This window comes from Xenopus laevis, chromosome 8L, assembly GCF_017654675.1.
Source record: "Xenopus laevis strain J_2021 chromosome 8L, Xenopus_laevis_v10.1, whole genome shotgun sequence".
NCBI classification, from domain to species: Eukaryota; Metazoa; Chordata; class Amphibia; order Anura; family Pipidae; genus Xenopus; species Xenopus laevis.
This window is the reverse complement of record NC_054385.1, coordinates 71,435,139-71,451,813: the sequence shown is the minus strand read 5'-3', so window position 1 is coordinate 71,451,813 and position 16,675 is coordinate 71,435,139. Positions and strand designations below refer to the sequence as shown.

The 16,675-nt window shown below is 37.8% G+C and overlaps 1 protein-coding gene across 1 annotated transcript; it reads right to left on the bottom strand.

Moving 5' to 3' along the window:
• Positions 1 to 2,439: 2,439 nt before the first annotated feature.
• On the bottom strand, positions 2,440 to 14,243 carry psmd8.L (proteasome 26S subunit, non-ATPase 8 L homeolog). Its single transcript, NM_001091280.1, is given in 7 exon segments — positions 2,440 to 3,177; positions 6,327 to 6,438; positions 9,098 to 9,198; positions 10,303 to 10,468; positions 11,508 to 11,610; positions 12,286 to 12,358; positions 14,075 to 14,243. Coding segments are annotated over 7 exon segments (816 nt in total). The 5' UTR covers positions 14,198 to 14,243; the 3' UTR covers positions 2,440 to 3,039.
• Between the last annotated feature and the right edge of the window lie 2,432 nt (positions 14,244 to 16,675).

The window sequence follows — 16,675 nt, the reverse complement described above, 5'->3', positions numbered from 1 at the left end:
GTAGACAGAAACTGAAGATACTGTACAGCATTTGTTTATGATCGTAGTTGCAGTCACGCAAAAAAATGCACACAAGAGGCTTTTTGCACTTCGCGTGGGGCATTGGTGCATCCATCGATCCTCTTGTTCTGAGTCGTTGTTCTGAAGTGCACATACTGACATAGGGTAACCCTGGAGCTATCCCACATTCAAGCTAGCAGTAATTGCAAGCTTCCTACTGTGGCCTGTGGCAATACTTGCAGTGGACTTTTTCTGTGGATGCAATATTATTATTCTTTATAATAGCACTGGGATATTTTGTAGCACTGTTCATAGTTTAGACATCATAGGTGACTGCACGTAAGCCAGACATGTTAATGGGTGAGCACAATTTTTTTTTTTATCTATGAATTTATTGAGAGAACTTCGCTGGGAAACAAGTGAAGGACCCAGACACAAAGTAGATCAGTGTTTGTTTTTAAACTTCTCTCAGGAGACCTAAATGTATTGTGCTAATCAGCTTTGTGACACAAACATTGCTTCAGAACTAGGAATTGGCTGCATATAAATGACCTCCTAGTGTAGGACTTCTCTTCACTGTATTCAGGGAATCATAAGCATTCATTTGTGAGTCCCAACAGAAATGTTAAAAATACCTAGGGGCAGATTTATCAAAGGTCGAAGTGAATTTTCAAATTAAAAAACGTCGAATTTTGAAGTAATTTTTGGGTACTTCGACCATCGAATAGGCAAAATTCGACTTTGATTAGAATTGAAAATACTTCGAATATTCAACCATTCGAAAATCAAAGTACCGCCTCTTTAAAAAACGTCTACTTCGACACTTCGCCACCTTAAACCTGCCGAATTGCTATGTTAGCCTATGGGGACCTACTAGAGCCTATAGCCAACATTTGGCTAAGTCGACTTTTTTTTTTTGAAAATCGTTCGTTCGATTCAAATGATTTCTACGATCTATCGAACGATTGTAATTCAACCAAAAGCAGCTACATTTAAACAAAAAAAAACCCTTCGACTATCGAATTTTTCAATTCGATGGTCAAATTTCAAAGTTTTAGCACTTCGAAATTCGACCGTTGATAAATCTGCCCCTTAGAGTAGATGGAATTTAAATGCTACATATCAAAATGTGTAACATAAGAGTACAACAACTAAATGCATTCTTTTCATTATGCAGGCTGTTCAGACCACAAGATCACAACCCTGAAACTAGCCTCTTCATTGGTGACAGGAACAAAGCCATGGCTGCCTCACTATGAGATGGAAGGGAGTCAGGGAAGATAATGGATGCAAGTCTGAAAAAACATGTTTTTAACTGCACTGTTAAATTCCTAAGCAAAACCTAGCAGCATTCTCTCATTATTTATGATTGTTTTGAGTCATATGTATGGGGGATAAAATGCAATTACTCTGTAAAAAAAAAAAAATACAAATATATTATTTAAACTTAAAATAATGCTCTTTGTCTTACCTCTTTCACTGACCTGCTGTGCCCTATCTACTAAACGGCTTTGCTTGAATAGATAGACCCGATGAGCAACAACATTTAGGCGATTCATGGGAATGTGATCATAATATGCTGGTGCCGATAGTATGTAATACAGTTATATGGCAGCATGCTTAGGAAAAGAGCGCTGAAAAGCTCTTTTACAGGTATGGGATCTGTTATCCAGAAAGCTCTGAATTATGGGATGGGCAGCTCCCATAGACTCTATTGTAATCAAGTAATTAAAATTGTTTACATGTATTTGCTTTTTCTTTGTAATAACAAAAGAGCACCTTTTACTTGATCCTTACTTAGATGCACAAATCCATTTTGGGGGCCAAACAATCCTATTTGGCTTATCTAATGGTTAAATTATTTTTTTAGCAGACTTACGGTATGATGATCCAAATTACTGAAAGATCCCATATCCAGAAAAGTCCAGGTCCCAAGCATTCTGCATAACAGTCCCATACCTGTATTTCAAAGAACACTTGCAGAAGAGAAAATTGTTCATCATCAACTCTATCCAGTTCAATGATGGACATATTGTGCTGCAACAAAACTGCTCTGCTAAAGAAAAATGGCCCGTTTAAACCACATTGGCTCAAGCTAGTGGGCAGATCCCTAACAACTACAGCCAACCTCAAGTTGAATTGTGATACATGGCTCTGTGGATGGTTCCCGATCAATTGATGAGCATTTCCAACGAAATCAAATGATTAATATCAGACAGCAGCAGATGAATCAAACACTATTGGGTTTATGTAATAAATGGTCTAGGCAGTTACTGGTCTCATAACCCATAGCAACTAATCAGCAGGTAGCATTAACTGGCCGGCTGTTCAAAAAACAAAAACACACATCACATGCTATATTATACACAAATATCCAAAAATGGTACAGACTACACCAATTTTGTAATGCTTACGTTAATGATCATCTAATTATCAATATGACAAGTGCGGCCAAATTAGCGCTTTATTCTTATTGTCTGTATATATACATTGTTTCAGTTACACAAGGTAACGGATGGCATTCATTTGCAGTCTGTGTCTAGGCCTCAACTGTTAAACAAAACTGGTTTCTTTAAAAAAATAAAATAAAAAAAAATATATATAAGTTACAGCTCTGGCTGAGGACAAATATAAAACCCTGCCTCACAGTGACAATGCCACCATCCAGTAGGGAGGGCCGTGACAAGTATGACACATAAAACGGCAACACTCCAGGTGTACTACTAGCGCCGTGATGTCACCACCAGTGTAGAGATATATCTGTGTGTGAAGTCCATTAAACTTGATGCCTTCTCCAGGCCAACGCATCACTTGTATAAAACAGGAAAAATTTCCCCTTGGCATTCTAGGTCATACAAAAAAATAAGGGGTTGGAAATCCGTCAGAAATGTGATGAAGCAAACAATGGATTGTTGTACAAGAAAGAAAATCAGCCCAGACCACTTTGTAAAAACCACCGTTGAAGTAAATGTATAGATCATACAGTAAAAAGGGAATGGGAAAAGGGTAACTGGTAAGTAGCCCATTGCCCCACATAGATTAAACTATCATCTCTAGTTGTCGGGCATACTCGATGACTTGCTTGGCTAGCTCCGTGGATGGAATGGTGACATCTTCCGGGTTCTGCTGCTGGCTACTGAAACTGTAGTTATTGTTTGGACCCAACACCCAACCACGCTATAAAGAAGAAGGAAAAACAGGAAGACTATTTACACAAACATTTTCAAAAACAAAAAATTCTTATTGTGTACCATACATATTAAGTCAATGCTATATAAAGATAGATAAATACAGAACAGAATCTGCTGACATAAGTCTTTTGCACAGACGTTCAGTTGTGGGAGCTAAGGTCCTGATTGTATACATAGTCAGGTGTATTTCAGACAATGGGAAATAGTTGGTTATGACCACCATCCATTCACTTAAATGGGAACAACAGGTGTAAGTGCTTTTTAGGCCAAAAGCACCTGTTCATTTTCCATCTCCTATTTAAGTGAATCGGCGTTGTAAATAGAGCCCCATTTTACATGAGCCTAAAACTTTAGTGGGTCTGTTTATTCTCCCTCAGAGTCAGCTACAAGCAGTAGTTTACTAAATGATAAAGGGATACTGCTGTAGCTATGGCTATGCTATGCATAAGGGGAATAATGGCAGCTTCCATTAGGGAGAAAATGACAGTGGTCCAAATGTCCCTCTCAGCCTGTCATCAGTTTTTATAGAGCTAAGAGCACATGTAGCTGTGATGGCACAGCTCAGCACCACTAAGCCAAAAGTCTGTAGCCTAAGATGCCCCCCTGAATATTAATATATATTGCAAAAGTGCTAAGACCATCACTCTGACCAATTTTAAAATACAGTCATATGAAAAAGTTGGGAGTTTGGTTTATCATTGGCGGAGTTTTCAAAGTAGCAACTTCCTTTTAATATTAAACATGCCTTATGGAAACAGTAGTATTTCAGCAGTGACAAAGTTTATTGGATTAACAGAAAATATGCAATATGCATCATAAGAAAATTAGACAGGTGCATAAATTTGGACGCCCCAACAGAGATATTACATCAGTACTTACTTGAGCCTCCTTTTGCAAATGTAACTGCCTCTAGACACCTCCTATAGCCTTTGACAAGTGTGTGGATTCTTGATGGTGGTATTTTTGACCATTCGTCCATACAAAATCTCTCCAGTTCAGTTAAATTTGATGGCTGCCGAACATGGACAGTCTGCTTCAAATCATCCCATAGATTTTGATGATATTCAAGTCAGGGGACTGGGACGGCCATTCCAGAATATTGTACTTCTCCCTCTGCATAAATGCCTTTGTAGATTTTGAAGTGTGTTTAGGGTCATGGTCTTGTTGGAGTATCCAACCCCTGCATTACTTCAACTTTGTGACTGATGCTTGAACATTATCCTGAAGAATTTGTTGATATTGGGTTGAATTCATCCAACCCTCGACTTTAACAAGGACCCCAGGTCCCTGGACTAGCCACACAGCCCCACAGCATGATGGAACCTTCACCAAATTTGACAGTAGGTAGCAGGTGTTTTTCTTGGAATGTGGTGTTCTTCTTCCTCCATGCAAAGTGCTTTTTGTTATGACCAAATAACTCAATTTTTGTCTCATCAGTCCAAATCCCTTTGTTCCAAAATGACTGTGGCTTGTCTAAATGAGCTTTTGCATACAGCAAGCAACTCTGCGTGAGTGCAGAAAAGGCTTCTCTCATCACCCTTCCATACAGATGTTTTTTGTGCAAATTGCGCTGAATTGACAATGTACTGATACACTATCTGCAGCAAGATGTTCTTGCAGGTCTTTGGAGGTGATCTTTGGGTCATATTTTGTAGCCTTCCCCTAAACCATAATACTGAACAATCTTTGTTTTCAGATCTTTTGAGAGTTGCTTTGAGGATCCCATGCTGTCACTCTTCAGAAGAGAGTCAAACAGAAGCACAACTTGTAATTGGCCACCTTAAATACCTTTTCTCACGATTGGACACACCTGCCTATGAAGTTCAAGGCTTAATGAGCTAATCCAACCAATTTCGTGTTGCCAGTAATCCGTATTGAGCAGTTACATGCATTCAAATTAGCAAAATTACAAGGGTATCCACATTTTTGCACAGCCAGTTTTTCACATTTGATTAAATTCATACTGAATACTGCTTCACTAAAAATCTTTGTTCAGAAAACACTGCAGTACTATTCTTGGGAAATGAAAGACATACCACTGTTATCTTTTTTGTTGAAAGTGGAGTAAATTATTATGCAGGCTGAGAGGGGTTCCTAAACTTTTTCATATGACTGTAATATGAGATTTTAGATCCTCTTTAAAAAAGTATTCCCACTTTTTGACATAAGCTCATTCAATTGAGCTTATGTAGAAAAGATACATAACCACTATCTGAGCATACAGAAATAGATCTAAATGTATTTTGTTTTCTACACAAACCTGATTTCACTGACTGAAAGGAAACACTGTTCACATGCACCAGCTCCCCATTCTCCTTAAGCCTCATACATAAGAATATACATTCCCTCCCTTATTGTGTGTTTACTTTCTATAGGGGCGGAGGACAAATTCTCTGCAAAGCAGAGGGACTACAAGTCCCAGAATTCATGATTCACAATGGAACAAGGTAAGTGCAGGATTGCATTACATTGTGTGTTTAAATGAGTTGTTCACCTTCCAAACACTTATCAGTTGAGTTGTTTTCAGATTGTTCACCAGAAATACAGACTTTTTTCAATTTCTATCTTTTACTTTTTTACTGTTTTTCCAAAATTGAAGTCTAAAGTTTAATGCTCCTGTCTAGTGTTCCAGTCTGGCAGCTCAATAATTCAAGGTGCACAATCTAAACTGTTACAATTTGATACATTTATGTTTGTTTCAGGAAGTTTAGATAGTGGTTATACATCTTCTTTGAATGAGCTTGTGTCAAAAAGGGAAGTGGGTCCATTATCCCTTAAAGGAAGGTGGGTCCATTAAAGGGCACCTGCTGGACAGAAATATTATCCCTATATATATATATATGAGTATCCAATGAGTATCCGCACTCCAAGGCAATGTAGGATAGAGAGGGGTGCACGGTAATTTTTGCATACACCAAAAGTTTCCAAACCAGCACTCCCTTTAGTGAAAAAATTAAATTTTTATTATTACATGGTATCTATTTCCAACTTTTCAGTCCCTGTCGGGACCTTCTTTCCTACGTTTTTTCAGATTGTGCACTGCCTGCAGTTTGCACATATAATTCCCTGTGCTTCCTGATGGGCCCTATACACTAGCAAAAAGTGTATTTGTTTTTAAAGGAAAAATTAACTTACCTTCTTTGCATACTCTGTCATTTTCTTGGGAGTGGTAAAGAATAATATCCTTGTTGCCTCATTAAATTGGATTTTTCCATAAGCTTTTTCAATGCAATCGGCAATTTCATCCCTAAAACGGGAATCAAAACACATAATACACAGTAATTTTTATGATCATTCTTGCTGTTTTGCCACGGCTTAATTTTACAAGAGCGTCACCTGGAACGTCATTGAAAATCCACTGTCTCATATAAGTATAGTACAGGTATGGGATGGGTTATATGGTATGCTTGGGTCCTGGGGTTTTGTGGATAAGGGATGTTTCTGTAATTTGGGTCTCCATACCTTAAAATTACTAAAAATCATTTAGAGATTAAAAAAAAACAAATAAGATTGTTTTGCATCTAATAACGATCAATTATATCTTAGTTAGGATCAAGTACAATGTATGGTTTTATTATTACAAAGAAAAAGGAAATCATATTTCAAAAATTGAATTATTTATCCAAAAGAGAGTCTTTGGCAGATGGTCTTTCCATAATTCGGGTTTCCGGATAACCGATCCCATACCTGTGTATTGCATTACCAAAATATAAATAACACAATGCAAAGAAGTTCCATATCTATAGAACAGCATGAGACACCAGGTGAAGAGACAAGGTACTAGGGATGCACCGAATCCAGGATTCGGTTTGGGATTCTGCCCTTTTCAGCAGGATTCGGTAGAATCCTTCTGCCCGGCCGAACAGAATCCAAATCCTGATTTGCAAATTAGGGCTCTTACACATGAGCGTTCTGACCTGCGCTGCCCTGCGTTCCGTTTTTTGGCGTTCAGCCGCAGGGGAGCGCAGGAATAGACGCAAGTCATTATTTGAAATGGGGCTGTACTCACTCAGGCGCGTGTAGGCACCGAACGCAGGAAAAATGCAGCATGTTGCGTCTGAACCTGCGTTCGGCGCCTACACGCGCCTGAGTGAGTACAGCCCCATTTCAAATAATGACTTGCGTCTATTCCTGCGCTCCCCTGCGGCTGAACGCCAAAAAACGAAATGCAGGGGAGCGCAGGTCAGAACGCTCATGTGTAAGAGCCCTAAGGGGTGGGGAACTAAACCACGCGACTTTTTTGTCACAAAACAAGGAAGTAAAAAAGGTTTGTCCCTTCGGATTTAGTTCAGTATTCGGCCGAATCTTTCGCGAAGGATTCGGGGGTTCGGCTGCACACAAAAGAGTGGATCGGTGTATCCCTACAAGGAACCATGTACACAAACTCAAAATACACTATTCTTAAAGGAACAGTAATTCCAAACAATGAAACGGTTTTAAAGGGGTTGGTCACCGTCCAACACCTTTTTCAGTTCAGTTGGTTTCAGATGAAATGTTGCAAAACTGTAACAGTTTAGAGTCTGCACCTGAATTACTGAGCTGTCAGACTCAGAACAGCAGAGAAAGGAACAATGAAATTTAAAGTCAAAGTAAACTTTATTGTCATCTCAGCAGTATATAAATACACAGTGAGACAGTTTTAGAACATTACATTTTAGAAAAACGGTAAAAAATAAAAGATGGAAAGTCATTGGAAAAAAGTCTATTTCTGGTTGCTGAAGCTGAAATCAATTGCACTGAAGGAAGTGTTTGGAAGGTGAACAACCCCTTTAAAGGAATGACAATATAATGTACAGTTGCTCTGCACTTGTACAACTGGTGTGTTTGCCTCATAAACTCTACTATAGTTTATCTAATGAATCTGCCATGTAGCCACGGGGCAGCCATTTCTGAAAAAAAGGAGAAAGACCCATTGTATACTAAAGAGCTTATCTGTTATCTGCTGTGTATCCTGGGATTCTTCAGAACTGATCTGTTATCTACTGTGTACCCGTGCTTGAATGGCTGCCCCATGGCTAAACTGCAGCTTGTTTATAACTATAGTAGTGTTACTGAATTAAACACACCAGTTTTACCAGTGAAAATTCACCTGGCAAAATGATGCAAGACTTCTCTATTGCTGAGCTTTTTCTATTGCTGGTCTTCTTCGCCTTTTAGTAAATTGGCTATGTCCCTGTGCATTGTCATTTTGGCATATTTTCATAAAAAAGGCTCTTTTTAGTAGATGTGCCCCTATGTCTTTTGACTAATAAACAAAGTACAGTGGATTTCTAAAACAATTTGCAGACTGTCTGTTTTTACATTTTTGCTCAGGCTTGGAATTTAAACTTATCCAGTTGCTTGCAGGTAAGTTATCTTAGCAACCAGGCAGCAATTTTAAAATCGACGAATAAAAAGTGGAAGACTTTAATAAGCAATTAAAACTAATAAATATTAATAAAATGAATCCATATAATCACTTTTTTTGGCAGGGTCACTGACCCCAACAACCAAATAGTATTTTCAGTTGCAGTCTGGCAAGACACAGAATAGCAAGATTACTAAATCAAAGACTACACAAATTAGATAAGGTCAATTAAAAATTGCTTTGAATAAGCCCATTTATAACATACTAAAAAGAATGCTGAATCACAAATATATATTGCATAAAAGTGATGAACCTTCTGGGTATCGGTAATTGCCATTTATTTTGCTGCATTAGGCACATCTACTTTAATCTAAAGATAAAGTTGCATTGTAAAATTCATACCTGCAAATGCTGTGCAAAAGAAAATAGGCAGCGTTACAAGGAAAATCAAGTTTAACTGCACCTCACTTGGTCTTGTTTCTTATAGGTCTCTTTCAGGCATGATATGTAAATCACTGGAGACATTCTTTTATTTGATTAATATAAGATGAAGACTGACCTTATTGTATCCAGCAGAATGTCGATAAAGAAGGTGTAGCTCTCAGCTGGGATATTCCCTTTAGCCAGAAAAACCTTGTTATAGCTTCCCTCCATCAAATACTGTAAAATAAATAAACAAGATTTGTTCTCTCAGTTTCCCCCTGAAAGAACCAGGATGATGGAAAAAAGCTGGTGTAGAATAAGCCTTAACATGCTGTTTAAAAGAAGATAACGTGATAAACTGTGATAAAATGTCATTAAAGGGCAAAGACACACGTTGCTACTTGTTGCATCTAAAAAAACGCCAGAAAACACTTTTATAGACAATACTAAAAACCAGGATTTGAAATAATTTCTTAGGGTGACAGGTCCCCTTTAAACAAATGAGGACTATTTGTCATTAAATCTCTCTAAACAACTTTGGATAGAAAAACATTCTTAAAAAACACAACTTTTGCTGGCAAATACAGGTTTGGAACCTGTTATCCAGAATGCTAACAGTGACAAAGGTGGTTCTTCAAGGTGAGGGCAGTAAAGTTGTGGATTACCTACTGGGGGTGATGTAGATTATATGGAGTATATGATCTATTAACTGGAATTCTTAGGACCTGGGGGTTTCCAGATAAGTAGTTTTTACATAGGAGATGATGTTTTGCCTTTTAAATAATGATTACTTATATCTAAATTGGGAATTACAAGGTACTGCTTTATTATTAGAGAGAAAAAGGAAATAATTTGTGTAATCTGGAACTTTCTGTATAACGGATCTCATTCGTGTAATATGTCTAGATGCAGGAAACAACAACAAAAAAAAAAATAGATCAATAGAAGGGGATCTTTCCGGTACCTACTTCTAGTGGGGTCGTTTAATAGAAAACAATTGTAATAATGTAAATGGTAATTTATTTCCCCATATATGCCCTTCAGTTGCTACTTAAGTACAACTTTCTTCACCTGCCAGCAACTGATAGCCAATCAGGGGTGATCTGGGTTGTGGTAAAACAGTAAAAAGGCCATATGGTGGGCAGCCCCAGTTATTTAACAAAATGTATTCTCCCCTGGGTTCTGCCACAACTAATGTCTGTCATTTGTTTTCTGTCTGATACTGCTTGTAAGCTTGCTGCCAACTTTTCTATAATTTGTTGCTATCCATTTTAATAAAATAGATAAAAGACGTCAACATTATGAACACTGCACTAGAACACAAAATCACAACTGTGTTACCTGCTCAAGAGATACAGGGTGTTTAATGTACACATTAGTTTGAATATCTTTGGCTGGTAGCCTCTCCAGCTCTGTGTGGAAATCAGCTACTCTGTTTTGTGACAGAAGGAATAGGAGGTTGAGTCCCAGCAGTTGGTGTTTATAAGCAGATTCCGGTAGTTCATCCCTACACAAAGGATAATAAGTGTATATAATTACAAGTTTATTCACCATTTAACACCATTTTTGATACCTGTAATATATAAATGGAAATTCTACATATACAAGTGAATTTAATGTAGTTAAAAGCACCATGGTAAAATCAGAATATGTTGTCCTAAGCTTTGTACCAAAGGTTTTTTCTTCCCCTCTGTCATGCTCTTTGTCAGAAGTGCACTGCAATTTGACATTGACTCATGCTAGAATTTGCCAATTAGACAAGGTGAAATTTGAAAGACTGTGGATTTCATCTGGAGTCACAGCAAAAAACAAAAAAAAAAAAAAACAAAAAAAAAAAAAAAAAAAACTTACTGGAGGGAAGATGTGCTGGTGTATAATTTCCATAGTACAAACTGCAAAATGTTTGTCCAAGATAAAGTGCCTTTATTAGAGACACCAGCAATACCATAAAATACAACAAAGTTTCGGGCCCTTTTAAAAACCTGATAAAAGGTCTTAAGACTTTGGTTATATGAATCAGAGTGCTGTCCATTCAATGAAAGTGTACAGGCCCAGTGGAAAGTGAATGTCGAGAGACTGGTTTCTGATAATCTGACTACTTTACAAGCAAGCAAAGGTATTGTTCAGTTAAATAACATACAATATGCTGCAGGATAACAAATACAGGTATAGGATCAGTTATCCGGAAACCCGTTATGCAAAAAGCTCTGAATTACAGAAAGGCTGTCTTCCATAGACTCCATTTAATCCAAATTTTTAAAAATGATTTCCTTTTTCTCTGTAATAATAAAGCAGTACCATGTACTTGTCCAAACTAAGATATAATTAATCCTTATTGGAAGCAAAACCAGCCTTTTAGATTTATTATATGTTTAAATGATTTTCTAGTAGATTTAAGGTATAAAGCTGAAAATTACTGAAAGATCCATTACCTGAAAAAACCCAGGTCCCAAGCATTCTGTATAACAGGTCCCATACCTGTATATGCACAACTATATAAAGTGCATACTTTTAGTATCCTAATAAATATATTATCTAGTTCTTACTTGTAGTCAAAGTAGTAGCATTTAAGCTGGGCCATATATCTTTCAAAAGATGGTATATCTTTCTTCAGTATACTCCACTGTGCGCCAATCTCTAAAACATCCCCTGCAAAGACAAGAAGTAGCAAGAGGTTTGTGATTCATTCATCTATCAACACTCTGCAACCCCACTGAGTAGTTGCTAAAAATCAAAAATGTCGCGGCCTGCCTCTTTTACATTAGGGTCTGCCCTTTTGTTACCGCCACCACGGGCCAGTAGAAATTGTATGAAAAGGTGGCAACCCTGGCTGTAATACAGAGTGGCTAAATCTAATGATGTTTGCACATGTTGTGCAAGAAGTGGAACTGCTGGGGTGCACGTTGAAAGTGCAGTTCATTGTAAGTGTCAAAAGCTTCTCCCCTGGCTGTATTTTATTGCAAAGAGGCATTTTGGCTTACCATAATAGTAGGCTAAGCAACAGATTGACTCCTGTGGGTCCTTATCACAAGCATAAAGAGGCGATTAACATCAAAAAAAATGGGTTGTTTTGGCAGTCAAAGGGAAATAGAGTCAATTATCAAGATGGAATCATCCATATTATAGAAGGGGTATAAAAGATAGATCTCTATATGAGATATTTATGGGCTGAATTACTACACCTGTCACGGGTAAAAACGCAGTTTTCTTTTACTAACTTGCCGATAAGTTACTATGGCTAAATGTAGCATCTATGTTAATTGTACTGTTGATTGTACACGAGGAGGCTGGACATAAACAATGATTGAGAATATTTTTACTTACGAGCTAGAATTAGTTGCTGCTTTGTGAGTTTAACATCAGTGGTAGGCAAAAAGTTCTGCTCCAAAAGAGCCAGCTGAGGAAGAAAGAAAAAACCCCAAATTAAATGAGACAATGAGTTCAGCAGGAGAAATACACTTTTCAAAATGAAAAGATATTGAACAGGTTTTATTAAGAATTCCTAAGTCTCGTTTATGTAATGTTATTAACAGATCGCCCATTTCAAAAGACACAAAGCAGGACTGCGAGAAACCCAGAAACTTCTTGCCAATATAAATATAATTCCCGTCGTGCACAGAAATCTTGTAGCTCTCTTTCAGCCAATACTTTTGTGAGGCAGACTGACTTTATTAAAGTTCCTACAATGTTTTCTTCATTTTTTTTTATCTGAGCAGAAAGATGGAAGCATTTTATATATGTTCTTCCTCCTATGCTTTAAAACAAACAGGCAGGTTAATTGGCTTCTGACTAAATTGACAATAGTGTACATGAATGTGATGGGACCTTAGATTGTAAGCTCCTCTGGAGGAGGGACCGAGGTGAATAATGCATCTCTCTTTCTCTTTCAAGGCCTGCGGAAATGTGTTGGTGCAATATACACAAAAGGAAATTACAAATAGTTTCTGAATAAATTGGATTATTACTTTAAATCTCTTTGCAACATGTTATAATTTGTAAAAAAGCAATTTGACAGTATCATATCTGACAAGACCGCATGGTGAGCTATAGGATATGTGCGACTTTAAATATTTATTTTTGGCAACATTATAAAATGGCAACATTGTTGTTCACCAGTATAAAGATATACTGTGCTGGCAATATGGGCTTCACATGCTTGTAGTCGAGCAGGCTGCCAGGCCACATAGGGACTACCAAATAGCCAATCACAACCCTTATTTGGCACCACAAGGGACTTTTTCCTGCTTGTGTTGCTCCCTAACTCTTTTTACATTTGAATGTGGCTCACGGGTAAAAAAGGTTGGGGACCCCTGGTTTAGAGGAATGCCAAAATAATATACTGTTGTCCTGTACTGGTAAAACTGGTGTATTTGCTTCAGAAGCACTACTATAGCTGATATAAACAAGCTGCTGTGTAGCTAAGGGGGCAGCCGTTCAAAGCTGAAAAAGAAGAAATTGCACACAGCAGAAAACCAATAGGTTCTGTAGAATATAATGGGATTCTTCAAAACGTTATCGTTTATCTACTGTGTACTCTGTGCTTAAATGGCTGCACCCATGGCTACACTGCAGATTGTTTATATAAATTTATAGTAGTGCCTGAAGCAACCACTTAAGCTTTATCAGTGCAGGGCAACACTACATTATATTGTCAATCCTTGTAAACAATTTCATTTTTTGGAGCCGCTGTTCCTTTAACTTTAGCAATTTCCCTTTTATTACTCATTTCAGTGTGTAGTACTTTACATACACAAAGTCTCTTACATTCACCATGTTCTCTTGTTGTTGGCAGGAGTAGTTCCATACACACAAATAGACCTGCTTTCTTCAGGAATATGCCTTACCAGGTAAAGGTAAGACAGTAGGAATGGGCCCATTTTGAAATGCCATTGGCACCTTACTTTTTGGGAATGTTACTCATATAGCAGCGGCCAAGTGACTGCTCTTCTACATACGGCAAAACATCCTGGAAGCAAAACCTATTTCAGGAGAACTGTGATACATAGTTTCCTATTATTGGCGTCCTGTATGTAAATGTCAATCCATTCCGTAGCTACACACACGAACTATTAGCTGTTCCACTGTTCACCCTGTTGGCTTGTTCGCCTCTTACCTTCAGCTTCCCAAGTACGTCCCCGCATTTGCTCAGGTTGGGGCTCTTCTTTGCCCATTCGGCTTTCAGCTGCTCGTACATGGCAGCTAATTGCCTCAGCCCTTCAGCTCCACTCAGCGCCATCCGCACAATGACTGAGCAACACCGGCTTACGGCCCAGCAACGCACTACGTAACGACGCACATAACTCTTTGATGTACGTCAGAAACGCAACACCTTCCGAGCTGCCTGTCGCCATGTTGAAGAAGGGAAAACAGAGATTTTCGAGGAGTATAAAAACAGATGTACTTCTCTCATATTTTCCAGAAAATGTGCAATATTTTACTTAAACTTGCTTACCAGGTCTAATCACAAATACATTTAACTGAATATTCATTGCGTTTGAAAATGACTTGATTGGGTATTTGTGCGACCCTAACCTCCTATCCAGAATAAGGGAGGGAGCACATGCGCAAAAGAGTCGTGTGGCTGCTGCCTCCAAGCTGAATTTGCCAATAGTCTGAGATTTTAAAGGGATACTGTCATGGGAATTTGTTTTCTTTTTCAAAACGCATGAGTTAATTCTGCACTGAAATCCGTTTCTCAAAAGAAACAGATTTTTTATATTTAATTTTGACATGGGGCCAGACATATTGTCATTTTCCCAGCTGCCACCAGTCACGTGACTTGTGCTCTGATAAACTTCAGTCACTCTTTTCTGCTGTTGGAGTGATATTACCCAGCAGCCTAACAACAGAACAATGGGAAGGTAACCAGATAGCAGCTCCATAACACAAGATAACAGCTGCCTGGTAGATCTAAGAACAACACTCAGTAGTAAAATCCAGGTCCCACTGTGACACATTCAGTTACATTGAGTAAGATTAACAACAGCCTGCCATAAAGCAGTTCCATCCTGGCTGGCTCTTTCTGAAAGCACATGAAAAGGCAAAATGACCTGAGATGGCTGCCTACACACCAATATTACAACTAAAAAAATACACTTGTTGGTTCAGGAATGAAATTGTATATAGCAGAGTGGATTATTTGCAGTGTAAACAGTGTAATTTAGAAATAGAAAATACATCATAAAAAACATAACATAATCCCTTTAAGGTCCATACCCAGTATAATATGTATGCAATGCCAATGGAATCTGGGCAGATGATTTGAGGTACACATATAATAAATCCTGCCATTTCAAGTATTGCCATGGACTGCCATGGGGTGATGTTGATTATATGAAGTAAATGATCTTTTAAGGGGAATGCTCAGGACCTGGGGTTTTCCAGATAAGGGTTTTATTTTTCATAGTTTTAATCACTATACCTTAAAGGAGAAGGAAAGGTTAAAACTAAATAAGCTTTATCAGAAAGGTCTATATAAATACACCAGTAAACCCTCAAAGTAGTGTTGCTCTGAGTCTGTCAAAAGAAACACCACATTTCTTTCCTTCTATTGTGTACTCATGGGCTTCTGTATCAGACTTCCTGCCTTCAGCTTAAACCTCCAGGACCAGGGCTTGACCATGCTCAGTTTGCTCCTCTCTCCCCCTCCCTCCCTCCCTGCTGTAATCTGAGCCCAGAGCTATGAGTGAGCAGGGAGAGACTCAGGCAGGAAGTGGTGTCACACCAAGCTAATACGGCAGCTGTTTACTAAGGTGTGGTAAAGCATTCTGCAGAATAAATATAGTGTTATAGCTTGCACTATTGTGGCTAATCTATTGTCAATAAACTGCTTCGGTAGCTTTCCTTCTTCTTTAAGTCTTGAACGTAAATTAAACCCAATATTTTTTTTTCAGATTTATGTTAACTTAGTTACTATCCAAGTAAAAGTAATGCTTTATTATTACAGAGAAAAGATATATGTATGTACTACTATCAATATGCATATTTAATAACCATTTGCATTTTTATAACTATCAGTTTACAGGATTCTATAATTATACTAATATTGAAGGTGCCCTGGATACTGGGGCAAGATCCTGGAACATTTTCTGTCTTGTATGGACTGGCAAGTTAGATTTCCCCATATTCTATATCATTTTCTGTGATATTCCTTGCCTTTTGATGTTGGGATGGCAGATTCTTTTGTTTAGAGTGGATTTGATGACTTCTTTGACAAGCATAATATGCAAGGCTGTAGTGATGTCAAGATCCACAAATCTGCAGCCTATTGTTTTGTCCTCAAGATTAATTATGAGATGGGAAACTAAAACTATGCCATGTTTCATTCTTGTGGGGGTGATAATTAGAATGCTATTATACAACACTATCCTTCACTCTTTTTTGTGACTGTTTTGTTAGTTTTTGTTTTGTTAGAGTCCATTATGAAGGGGATTATCTGTGCACTATTCAACTCATTGGGGGTCATTTATAAAGTTCATGCAGTGTATGTATATATGCAAATGGTTGTATTGCCCTTGTTAGTTCATGAAATGTTTTGCTTTTAAATCGTGATTTTCTTATTATTCCATAATATCACAAGATTTCTGTCCTTTGTATTAACGCTTTTATTTATTAAAAAAAATCTTTTGTACCAGTAACTTTATCAATGCACTAGTGTTTGACAACCTTGCCAGACAAACTGAATTTTCTGTGTGTGGCTTTAATGTGGAAATAT